Source organism: Talpa occidentalis, unplaced genomic scaffold (genome assembly GCF_014898055.3).
Source record: "Talpa occidentalis isolate TD23 unplaced genomic scaffold, MPIMG_talOcc4v2.1 talOcc4.7, whole genome shotgun sequence".
NCBI lineage: Eukaryota > Metazoa > Chordata > Mammalia > Eulipotyphla > Talpidae > Talpa > Talpa occidentalis.
This window is the reverse complement of record NW_023605083.1, coordinates 105,288,573-105,301,745: the sequence shown is the minus strand read 5'-3', so window position 1 is coordinate 105,301,745 and position 13,173 is coordinate 105,288,573. Positions and strand designations below refer to the sequence as shown.

Sequence of the window (13,173 nt, the reverse complement as noted above, 5' to 3'; positions counted from 1 at the left end):
TGTGGTATCCTCTGAAGGCTTTCTTACAGAATCGTCCTCTTCAGGGCTTGGTCCTTGCTTCCCTTTTAGCCTCTTTCCATCCTTAGAGCTTGACATTGTTTTATGACATGTGTGTGAACAGTGCACACTTGTATCTCCAGTTCATCTCACTCTAAAACGTCAGATCTTATATGCAGTGCCCCCTTAGTATCTCCACTTGGAGATCTCCACAAACCCCTCCCACCGAACACTGTGTTGAAAGTATGGAAATGAATCACACAGGTATCTAGACTTTCGAGGGAAGAGGAAGTGAAACAGCGTGGGGGCCCGTGTGGCAAGAGGGAGAAGCAGGAAACAGTAGAGGACAAGGGTTCAGGTCACAGAGCCGAGCAAGCAAGGCCCTGCGGCCATGGCAACAGCCTGACTTAGCAGACCATGGCTTGGTTCTAAGCAGGAGAGTGGGGGCCATGTCTGACCTTATGTCTTAGAGAAATTACTCTTGTGTTGTATGAAAAAATAGATAATTTGGTACTAAATATAGAAGCAAGGAGACAAGCGAGAAGATTATTGCATTGATGTGTTGCAAAAGATGATGGTGACTCGGGTCTCGTAGGGACAGTAGGAAATGGCTGGATTTTGGCTATTGTTTGATAGTAAAGTTAGCTGGGTTTGCCAGAAGTTCAGTGAATAAGAGAAGACTCAAAGCCTAAACCCTAAGATCAACTTATACTGGTGTGTGTGTTTTCCCTTTTTCAGCATTTCTGGATTAAGAGTGGTGGGGGAGTCCATATCGCCAGCGTTTCACTTACAGCTAGAAGAGAGCGCTGGATCTCGAGAAAAAGATGTTAAACTACTTCAGGAAATTGTAAATCAAGTAAGTATCTGTTATTCCAGTGATTGTCTTCTTGCCCTGAGTGAAGCAATGTCTTAGGTAATTTTTTCTTTTTAAAGATTTATTTATTTATTTATACAAGCACTGGCTACAGTCAGAAGTGTGGGAGGGCGAGAGAACCCACCAGAGCCAGAGTGGAGAGCAGAGCAGGCAGACTGATGAAGTACACTGCTGAGGGGAGCAGCGGGCGGCCGGAGAGGTCTGCGCGCCATGTGGGACCCTCACCCGGTGGCTGGGGATCGAACTGGTGCTGCAGAGGCCGCGGGCAGCCTCGCAACCCAGCTCTCAACCACTGTGCCACTGGGGAGGCCCTCTTAGGTCATTTTTAAGAAATGCCCCATGTAATGGAAATTGCTGGCCACCCCTTGTTCAGATGCCCATTCATCCTCATGTCTGGCTCTGCGCTGTTGAGTCTATAGCTTGTCTTTACTGACAGCTGCAGTTTGTCCCATTGGGTCAGTTTCAGCTCCAGCTGAGGTTGTATTCTTTTTTTTTTTTAAAGATTTATCTATTTATGCATACAAGAGCTGGGGTACAGGCCAGAGATGCGGGGGGTGAGAGGATTCACCAGAGACAGAGTGGAGAACAGAACAGGTGGATTGACTGAAATACTCTGTTGAGGGGAGCAGCGGGCGAGCCAGGAGAGGTCTGCTACGTCATGTGGGTTGCTCCCTGGCCGGCCGGGGATTGAACTCGCGTGGCAGAGGCTGTGGATTGCTTCATAATGCGGTGCTTAACCCCTTGCGCCACCAGGGAGGCCCCTGAGGTTTTATTCTTAAAATATACATTGTTTCTACTCTGAATTATTAGCCTTCCAGAAAACCCAGTTGCTTCCCATTTACAGAGCCAGGCTTTCATCTATGTAGGGGGGGATGCATTGGATGTAGTGACTGCACACACTCCTGGGCACCACTGGAGAAGACTCACTTGCCCTCTGCTTTTGCTGATCCTCGCCTCCTCAATTTCCTCTGTGCCACTGTCTCTAACATCCATTGGCCCTGCAGCACCGTAAGCATGCTTGCCTGGAGTAACACTGCCCTTTACCATAATCTAAAGTGCATCTAGGATGTATTTGAGAAGGAAAACAGCCTTCGTTGGTGCGCTTGTCTGGACAGTTCCTTCCAGTGCTCCAAGTATGAGCTGCAAGTTGTCAAGGTAACAGTGGTGGCTGCCTTTTGGTGTGTGCCTTTGGCTAGCCTGCCCAGTTGGCTCAGGGAAGGCAGGCCCTTGTCTAGTATGGAGAATGCAGTATGATGCCACCACCAACTTCATGGCTTGTCTCAGCATCTCATCTCCTACAACGTGTGAACCACATCAGATGGAGGAACAGATCTGTGGACAGGCTCTGTGCAGTGTGTGGCCTTCCAGAGTCAATTGTCTCAAATAAAACAAAATAAAATCCCACCTAGAATCTGAGGTAACTAATTAAGGAAATGTGTCAAACTATGAATGACTGGGCTAGAGGGTCTCTCACTTACTGCAGCAGGAAATGTCACAACTTTCCCTTCAGGCACAGCAAAAATGAGGAAAAAAGACTCTTTAAAGAGGAAAAGCATACCACAGACTCCTTTCACTGCCTCAGTGCACTTATTGTTAAGTCACTTAAATTTGTTCATACATAAAAGGGGAAGTACAGGGCCTCCCTGATGGTGCAGGGGGTAAAGTGTCATGTCATCGCCAGCCACTGGGGAATGAGTTTGATCCCCAGCCAGGGAGCTAACACACATGGCGTAGCAGACCTGTCCTTTCTCACCTGCTGCTCCCCTCAGCAGTGTATTTTAGTAGATCTGACTGTTCTGCTCCCCACTCTGTCTCTGGTGAATCCTTTCACCTGCCACACCTCTGGCCTACACCCCAGTTCTTACATGCTTAAATAAGTAAAAATAAATCTTTAAAAAAAAAAGAGGGGCACAGGTGGCACAAGGGTTAAGACGCAACTATGAAGCAATCTGCAACCATTATAGCACAAGTTCGATCCCCGGCCGCCCAGGGAGCAAGCCACATGGCACAGCAGACCTCTCCTGACTCACCTGCTGCTCCCCTCAGCCGTGTACTTTGATCATTCTGCCTGTTCTGTTCCCCACTCTGTCTCTGATGAATCCTCTCACCCCCCACACTTCTGGCCTGTACCCCAACTCTTGTATGCATAAATAAATAAATCTTAAAAAAAAAGAGGAAGAAATACAGCATTCTCCTGATTAGAATTCTTAAGTGTAATACCAGCAAACTTATAAAATAAATAGAAGCTGAATAGACACACCAGTAAAATACAAATTAGTTATATTACTCTCCTGTGACACCTGAGTTTGTTTCCTAAACTGAGTTGCTGGGTTGGTGAAGCTGACACAGGAGTTGCAGAGAAGGCTGTTTACGCTGTATATCTCAAGCCACGATCCTCACAGCAGTGCCATCATTCTCCAGGCAGGACAACCTTCTATGCACTTCACATTGTGGGGTACTCTAGATGCCACAGTGCCAGTTCTGTATCACACCACCCCTGCCCTATTCTCACTAATAGCAGCAGTTAAGATTTTCCACTACTTTGCACCAGAGGAAGACTGAGGAGAACACAGGGGAATGGACTGACTTGGTGCTATTACCCTGAGCTTCATAGATTATCTTAACCTTGCAAAGAGACAGTGAAAATGCATACAGTGCACAGCTCCCCAAATGCCCTGTGGGCCCTGGCTCCATCCTGGCTGCCTTCAGGAGATCATCTTGAATTTTTACAGAAAAGAGCAGAACCTCTGGAGAAGGGACCAACTGCTCTCTGAAAATTTGCATTTGTAGAAAGAAGAAATATCTTACCATTTCTTTGCATTATCCTTGGCTTCTACCGTAAAGATCCTTTATCCTTCCTCTCCTCTTTCCTCTTTTTCAATATTTGAGAGAGAAGGAAGAGTCATAGTACTGTAGCTCTAGTTTAAGCTTCATAGGCTGAGAGTTTTGCCAAGTTTTTGTTGCATTTCTTAACAAAACACTGCACAGTGGTCTATAATATTTGTTCACTAGCCAAGGCTAGGCAGAGCCGGTCTAGATGTTTTCAGGACAATTGGACTTTTCCAAATACACTTCTAAAATGTGGAATCAGCAGAAGTCTAGTGTCACTGCTTGGTGGTAGTTTCCATCTTTCACTGTAGTGGAAAACCTGCCTGCAGCTTATAGAATGGCCCCTCTTCAAGCAGATACCTTTTCTGCCAAGCACTGGGAATAAAATGTTCTTTCTTTACACCACCCCTTGCAATGATTGATTTCTTACAAATATGATTCACATACCTTAAGCTTCACCTTTTAAAGTGTACAATTGAGCAATTTTAGTATACACTCAAGCTGGGCGACCATCATTATCTAATTCTAAAACATAATCACCCCCCCCCAAAAAAACCCCCTCATAACCTACCATGATCTGATTTTATGTTTGTTTTGATAATGTTTTCAGATGTTTTAACTATTGTCACTTGGTTAGTGTATGGGGAGGCTGTGCAAAAATAGTGTGACAGCAGACTCTTCTGTGCTGGGTGGCGTCTTGTCCAGATGTACCACCCAGATGTACCACCCGGAGATCAGCGGTACTGCTGCTATTTGAAGTGTTGCAGTCTCTCTCTGAAACGGTTCTGCTGGCCTTATTCCTCAGTCTAACTCTTGGCTAGCCTACAGGACTGTGCTTATATATTTGCTCATGTCCTAATTCTGCATTGTCTAAATGGTCACCACTACCTAGAGGTATATTTAAATTTAGTAAAATATAAAATTATGGCCACTTCTCAAAGTGCCAGTGGCCACATGACCTTGTGGCTTCTGGCCTGGATGATGTAGCATGAACTCCATCGCCCCAGAGGGCTCTGTAGAATGGCACTGTCCAGACTGTGTTGTAGCATTATGGTTTTGTCTTTAGTGGTTATAATTGGACAATCTAATTGCAGCTGTTGTTGAGGATAGTATTCCGTGTACCTCCCTGTGTTAATTGCGCTGGTGTCTGTAACCACGTTGTAAATGGAATCCCTTTCTTCACACAGTGCATGAACAGAGGCATTGCACTAACTCAGGCACGCTACCTGGAGAAAGAGGAGAAGTGCCTCCCACCTCCAAGGTTGGTAGACATTACAACATGGCCTTGCATTTTTCCTACTTTAAATTCTACGTGAAATGTATTTTTGAGAGTCTACTATAGGGTAAGGAAGATTGTGTCAAGCTGCACAATTCTGCTTGGATTTTCTTGTAAACAGATAGTATAAACTGCAGGTACTGATACCTACAATGTAGTGCTGAAAATGTGTTTTCTCTTAGGACTTTAGCTTTTCCTTTTCTCTAGCTTACTCTCTTATAAGAATACAGCATATAAAACATACAAAATGTTCAGTAACTGTTTATATAGTTGGAAGGTCTCTAGTGAATAATAGGCACTTAGTAGTTAAGTTTTGGGGTCAAAAGTTGTATGTAGATTTTCTACTGTACAAGGTGGAGTGCGGGTGGAGAGTCAGATCCCCAATGCTCATGTTGTCCAAGGGTCAACTGTATGTCATTTGTTTTCTGTTCTTAAGTTAGATGTTTTCAGATTTTTAACTGAAAAGCCGTCAGGACTCACCGTACCCTCCCTTTTAACTTAAAGAAATGGCTGTTGTCCCAAGAGTGAACTGGATAGCAGAAGTGCCAGTCACATGCTCCACTCTGCTAACGCAGCATGCTGTGTGAGCAGGGACAGTCCTGCAGAAAGGGGCATAGGCCAGGTGGGTTGCAGACTTGGCCTGCTGCTGGCCAGAACACCATGTGGTGCTTCACGTGACAAACACTTATGAGACACCCAGGGAACGTCTAGAGAGGTTCCACAAGCTCTACATTGGAAGGTGCCTTGATTCATGATAGAAAATCGGCGTTCATTCAACAAAACATCCTGAGCCTCTGAGCACATGCACTGCCATTGAAGGAGGTAGATTCACAAAGTGTGAAGTTTCGCGGTCATGGCACTCTGCCAGTGAGGTCACAGGAAGAGGCCACAGTTAGTTTTGGCCTAGGAGGGACTCAGGTGATGTTCAAGCTGAGTGTAGAAAATTAAACCTGTCAAACATGCTTGTCCACACCTGGTGGGTGCTTTGGCCTTCCTGCAAGGTGCGCGGTGATGTGGAGACCCACAAGTGCATCTGGAGAACCCAGTGCACAAATGTGAGAGGCACCAGCAAGAGGAAGGCTGGAGAAAGGCAGAAGGGAGGACCAGGTGAGCAGCAGCGTTGGAGTGCTGCACAGAAACGGGGTGCCAGGCTGGGCTTCTGGGAGCCACTCTGGCAGTAGCTGTAAACACCCTCACAATCCTGTGCTGCTTTCTCCCTTTCCCAATTGAAAGGTGTGCGGTTGAGGAAGATAAGCTATACTTGTTCTGTGTCCTCAGGACTCCATGCCCCGCACAGTGCTGCTCAGAGTAAATATGTCTCCAGTGGACTTAATAGATGTTTGCAGAGGGAAGTGAGGGGACAAAGGGTAGAGTCACCCTGTCAGGCTCCATTTCTTGTCTTCAGTTTCCTGAAAACATGAAAATTGCTGCTTTGCTCAGTGTTATAAAATTTTCACATGACTCCTTGGATTATAACTGTGAGTATCCAAACCCTCATTAAATTCAGCAGTGTTGAGCTCCTGCCTCAGGCCTGGTGTGCTTGAAGCAACAATAGATTATTTAAAAGACCAAGCCTCCTGGAATCCCTGGGCAGAGCCAGCCCCTGCCAGGGTACTTTAACTAGACACACACTAGGGTTTAGGCTGCCACCAGCAGATTTCCGTAAATGTCCAGATAGGCTACAGGACACGGGCCTTCCACAACTCAAACCCTGCTGTGGTAGTGAGAAAGCAGTTACTGACAGTAGGTCAGCTAATGGGAGGCTGGGTGGTGTAGAACTTGACTCACAAAAATGGGCTCCGGTGAGATAGGCTTACATGATGATTTTTTGTCTATTTCTTTTCAGCATTAGGGTTGTGGTCACAGTGGAACAAACAGAAGAGGAACTGGAGAAAGCCGCATCCACAATTAAGGAGGTGGCCCAGGCTGTCCTGCTTTAGTGTGAACCTCGGGCCAGGTGGCCACCTGCCACATAACATGAAGACAGACCTCAGTGTTGCTGCTGAGTGACCTGGAAGAGGGCTTGTGGATAGCTGGTGGTTTTTAATAGATAGTATAAATATGGACTCTGGATGGCTATGAGAAGGATGCTGTTTATTTTTAAAAAGAAAACATATCTAAAAGCCCAAGATATTTTTTAAGAGGAAAACTTACGACAGCAGAAAACTAGCATTTAAATTGGGCTATTTAGTACTATTTAAATGTTTTATTATACTAGTATTTTATATTCTTTTTGTTGTTGTCATTTAAAAATGGAGCTTCAGTTTATCTCCTCTGTGTTCTAATAGTAAAGATTCTGTAAGCATCCCTTAATAATTTCATAGAAAAATATCCTTGCAACATTACAGCTCTGAGGAACAACACTTCAATAAGTGTGATGCAAAATATATTCCGAAAGATCTAAACCACATCTTTTTCAGTCTTTATCATGTGAAGCTCAATGGTGGCTAATAAAGGAATACTTTGTGTGTGATTATTATAAACTTTTCATTATAATATATTTGAATCCTAGAATTTTTATATACACTAAATATTGATGTTGTACCATTTCTAACAGCTAATCTTAGCATCTCTAGCCAGAGAATAGTCATTATACTTCCTAAGTAAGCAATAATTTAAATCAAATACTGTTTTATTTTAATATAATTGACCTTTACATTTATTATGTGTTGACTTCTAATCTGTTTCAGGAAGAAGATTATTGTAATGATCCCAAAGTATAAACCATGTCCTTGAAATTTTAGAACATCCTAAATGTATTCCTTTTTTGTATAATGGGTTTGCCTTGAGACATACAATTACAGGCTTTTTCTAAGTTAAGGAAAAGGAAACTTTTTGTTCTTTTCAGATTATGAATTCCAAATATTTTTAAAAGATGTGAAAGCACTGAAAATAAAATTTTTAAGCTGTAATTCAGCTACCTGGTTCTTTTCTTTAGCAAACCAAGTTAGGTGGTATAAATGTTTGTGATATATGCCACATAGTGCAGAGATAATATGTGTTATTCCTTCTCTTATTAAAGGTAAGGGAATAAAATTATTAAAAGATGTCATTTTTATAATCTGTTAATAGCAACAAATGGTCTTCAACATCTTTTTAAATAACATATTTTGTAATGTTTAGTGTCTATTTTGCTTGAGGTATTTCGTACATATGTGCCTTGTGATTGCTGCTGCTTTAAAGAATACTCTTTGGGGGATGAATCTGTTTTGTTTTGTTTTGTTAATGAAATAAACCTACATTCCTGAAAAGCAGTCTATTTGCCTGTGTAGACTATTCAACATGATCGTCTCTTGATCTTAACATTTTTGTAAACCTAGCAGAGTATTCTGTGTGTGTGTGTGTGTGTGTGTGTGTGTTGAGAAACTATTTAGTTTCTTAGTGTTTTTCTTCAGTGTATAGTATCTGAAATATCCTAGGTATCTACTGATTAAAGTATTGGTTTCTTGTAACTACTAAAGTAGCAGCGTTGTTATTTTTTTAAATAGATAAGGGATAGTAGTTTTTCAGCTGTTTTTATACTTTCTAGGGTATATGTCTAGAAATTTACTGCTGCTTTTTAAAAATGGTTTGAAGTTCTTAGGAGAAATGGTGGAACAATAGACATTCTACATCAATCCTTGAAACAGACCAACATTATATAAATAAAATAAATATAAAAGCCTTTATATTAAAACCACAGAATGACCACAATTCAATATTATGTACCATTAAAAATATCTGCTAAAGCCATTAAGTTTGAGGCCTCCCTGGTGGAGCAGGGGTTAAGTCTCAGCACTCTCAAGCTATTGCCAGCCATTGCGCATGAGTTCAGGCCAGGGAGCTACCCACACGGCACAGCAGACCTCTCCTGTCTCACCTGCTGCTCCCCTCAGCGGTGTGTTTCAGTAGATCTGCTTGTTCTGCTCCCCATTCTGTCTCTGGTGAATCCTGTCACCCCTGCACTTCTGGCTTATACCCCAGTTCTTGTATGCATAAATAAATAAATCTTTAAAAATATAAATAAAGCCAGTAAGTTTGTATAAAAGTGAAGCAATTGCTAAGGAAAAATCATCTCAATCTGAAGGAGGTTACAAATTTCTTAGAAACATTGAAGGTTCTTGTAGTCTCTAGAATGATCCCCTTTCAGAGAAGCAACTACTGGGGTGAGCAGCATAGAAACTATTTGGACCCCATTTTACTCAACACATGCCCTTAGGGCAGGAAGTAACCACACAACTGTTTTCTTTTTGTTGTCTACAACCAGGTTCTCCTAGTTTTCTGTGACTGTCTACTATCCAAGTGAATTTGAGCAGTGGCTGAAGTCATCTGTGCCTCAGTTTCCTTGTCTGCAGAAAGAGGATAACTATGATTAAGGCCACAGAACCATGTGAATATTAAAGGGGTGACATGCAAATAGTGAAATTTACACCTGATTCATAGTAAGTACAAAATATGTGCTAATATGATAAAATCATGACTAAGGCAAATTGGCAGCAGAAAACCCACACAGGAATGTAGAACACTTACCTTCTGCTTGTTCCAGTAGGAAGTTACTCCAGGAGGACTTGCAAGAAATCTAGGCCCATGATTCTACAACCCCTTTACACCACAAGTACTGAAGACTTCCAGCCAAAGCAATATTCCCTCCCCTTTGAATGTACATACTAACTTAGAACTGTCCTGAGTGTTCTAGTGAGGATCCAGATCTCCTGGCAGTAAATTCCAAGTTTTTCCTTTCATCCCCCACAGTGGTGAATAGGGAGCCAAGGAGAACAGTGGTCAAGTCTGGGGACGGCTCTGAAGGATGTGGACAATGAAAAGCTTCTCTAAATATTAGTGTGTGCTCCGTGTGCACATGCAACATCACGGGGTGCCACTAAAAGTGAAAGAGGCAAGTGTGTGTTGCCAGCATTCCCAGCTCCTTCCAGTTAAGAAAGGGGGGTGTTGAACATTTTTTCATATGACTTTTGGCCATTTGCATTTCCTCTTCAGAAAAGTTTCTTTTTAGCTCTTCTGCCCATTTTTTGACTGGATTATTTTCTTTGTTTTTGTTGAGTTTCATCAGCTCTTTGTAGATTTTTGTGATCAGTCCTTTATCATTAGTGTTGTGTGTAAAAATATTCTCCCAGTCGGTGGGTTTCTCTTTGTTTTGGTTATTGTCTCTTTTGCTGTGCAGAAGCTCTTTAATTTGATGTAGTCCCAGCTGTTTATCTTTGCCTTCACTATCACTGCTTTGGGTGATGTGTCTGTAAGATTGGGGTCAAAATAAGGGGGTTGCAATTGTATGGGGAATATAAAAATAAAATTAAAATTAAAAAAACAAAGAAAGGTGGGGGTTTACAGCCCAGCCCTGGCTCAGTTCATGGGTTCAGAGTAATTAGGGGAGGGCTGGAGGTTAGACCTTCTGAGAGGCAAGCAGGCATGGGTCCCCTGCAGGGAGGAGCCCCCCCCATCACAGATGTCTCTGTCTAGCATCCTGACACTGTCACTGAGTAGCATTGAGTTAGAACAGGGCCCAGATACCTTTTCCAAGGGCCTCAGATCTTTGCGTGACAAATCATTTTATGGTTGTCCATCTGCCTCTTCTAAAGTCTTGAGTTTTCTCTTTTCTCAGTTCAAATGTAGAGGAAACTCTCCTTTGCCCTGATGCAGATGACCCACAATCTCCTTGTAGCTGGATGAAAGGAACTGAGCATGTGTGAGGCCCACATGCCTCTGCAGCTATCTCCTGTCCCCTCTTGCCTGGGTGGCATCCTGCTCATCGGACTCCCCACTCAATAGGGACATGCAAGGTCCCAATTTGTTGTCCTGGGATGAGGAAGCTTACTTTCTTGTTGCCTGTGTGTTTTAAAATTACACAAGTGAGGGGTCCACCCTGGTGGCCTAGGGGCTAAGTTGCAGTGCTACCTCTGTAAAGGCCCACCGCAATGGGGATTAAATGGGGAGTTCGATCCTGAGCCAGGGAGCTAACCCATATGCTCAGCAGACTTCTCCTGTCTTGCCCTCTGCTCCCCACCGCAGTGTATTTCAGTCAATCTGCCTGTTCTGCTTCCCACTCTGCCTCTGGTGAATCCTCTCACCACACCCCCGCCACCTCTGGCCTACACCCCAGTTCTTCTATGCTAAAATAAATTAATAAAAAGATAATTAGTACATTTAAAAAAATTACCCAAGTGATATGCGTTCACATTAGACATTCGAACAATAAGGAGGCCTGAAAACTAAAATGGAAAAATCCTACTTCCACCTGATTCCACATACCCCCGAGGGGGAACTCCATTCACAGTTTGTTGGATATCCTTCAAGAACATTTTCTAAATATTTACTTATATACCTATATTGAAATGGAGTTTTATTTTTTATTTTTTAAAAATTTATTTATTTATGGGCCTCCCTCTTGGCACAGGCGGTTGAGCCCAGCACTGTGAAGCTGTCCGCAGCCTCTGCAGTGCCAGTTCAATTCCCGCCAGCCTCGGAGCAACCCACATGGCGAGCAGACCTCTCCTGTCTCGCCTGCTGCTCCCCTCAGCAGTGTATTTCGTCAGTCTGCCTGTTCTGTTCCCCACTCTGTCTCTGGTGAATTCTCTCACCCTCCCACGCATCTGGCCTGCACCCCAGCTCTTGTATACATAAAATAAATCTTAAAAAAAAATTATTTATTTATGCATACAAGAACTGGGGTGTAAGCCAGAGGTGCGGGGCGGGGGAGGTGGTGTGTGTGTATGAGAGGATTCACCAGAGAGTGGGGAGCACAGCAGTCAGATCTACTGAAATACACTGCTGAGGGGAGCAGTGGGTGAGACAGGAGAGGTCTGCTGCTGCGCCATGTGGGTTCCTCCTTGGCCAGCTGGGGATCGTACTCATGCTACAGTGGCTGGCTATAGCTTGATGGCTCTGTCTTTAACCCCTGCACCAACAGGGAGTCCCTGAAGTGGAGTTTTTAAAAACACATTAGAAACAATTGCATTGTTCTGACTTAATGTAGGAATTTTCCCATGCTAGTCCCTTATTCCTTTTACTTCATCAGATTATCATAGATTAGATGTGTTACCATTTATATGACCAATTTTTTATGTATAGACATTTAAGTTTCTAATTCTTTTCCATTACACAGAATAATGACATGAGTATCTTTAAACGTTTAACTTTGTATGCCTCTGATGCTTTCCATTTTGTGGATTTCTAGAATTAGAATCTGAGTCTATGAGTTTGCAAAGTCTTTTTAAAAGTAAATACCAACAAATACTTTATCTGTTATCTATATCACATGCATTTTTTTTTACTTTCTATTCTTGAGTTTATCTTTCTCTTAACTGTTTCAATTTCTTATGCTGCCCAATCTGCCAGTCTATTCCATTATGGCCTGGAAACTTGCCTTACTTAAAAATATGTCACTACCCCAGAATTATAAGGGCAACGTCTCCCCGTTTAGGGATGCTTCAAATGCTTCCTTCTAGGGATTCATAGCCTTTTGGTAAGCTGTTGATCTTCTCTTGGGCGTTGCCAGAACTTGCTAACTATTGTTGATTCCAAATATGTTTGTATATCTGGTAAGTCTACTATCTTTGTCATTTTCTAAATATTCTTGGTTGTTCTCTTCCAGAAATATCATCTTATCATATTTTCAAATAAGCATGGTTGTGTCTGTACCATGCGTCTGTACCACATCTTCTAACACATAGAGACCTTAATTCCACCAGTTATAAACTGGCTGGGAAGATCACATGCTGTGTTGACGGAAACCTCTTCTAAAGTCTGCAGGGAGGGCCTACATTCATCTTTGTCTCCCCAGCACCAGTGCTACCTCAGACGCTTGGTAAACATTTAATGCACAGTTGTCTAGGATGAAACATTGAACTCTGGTGTAAATTCTAAATATTCACTCTTCCTCACAGGAATTGTTAGACCCTGAGCACATGGCTTTCCCTCCACGACAAGTGGCTTTTTTGTTAACTGAGGAAACAGTCTCAAGGGTGAGTCTCTGGCCAAATGATGGAGAGTTCTAGGAAAAGGTGGTAAATGAAACTTCTAATGAAAGTGGGAGTGGTAGAAATATAGGTGAAAACCAGCAGTTAGAACCTTCTCCCAACAACCTTCAGAAAGTTCTAGAAGAGGTGAGAGACACCCCTTTCTTGGGATCCCTGGAAGACAAGGAGCAGTAGAAAACTCTCCCAAAAGATGGATGAACCTCTGCTTGGAACAACTGACAAAAATC

At 43.0% G+C, this 13,173-nt stretch overlaps 1 protein-coding gene across 1 annotated transcript in view; it reads left to right on the top strand.

Moving 5' to 3' along the window:
- The window catches only part of SPTLC1 (serine palmitoyltransferase long chain base subunit 1), a 50,916-nt gene extending 42,494 nt beyond the window's left edge, over window positions 1-8,422 (top strand). Inside the window, exons 13-15 of the mRNA XM_037492573.2 lie at window positions 736-853; window positions 4,888-4,961; window positions 6,823-8,422. Of these exons, the coding sequence (XP_037348470.1) occupies window positions 736-853; window positions 4,888-4,961; window positions 6,823-6,916 (286 nt within the window). The 3' untranslated portion in view covers window positions 6,917-8,422. The remainder of the gene's footprint in view (window positions 1-735; window positions 854-4,887; window positions 4,962-6,822) is intronic.
- Window positions 8,423-13,173: the final 4,751 nt, after the last annotated feature.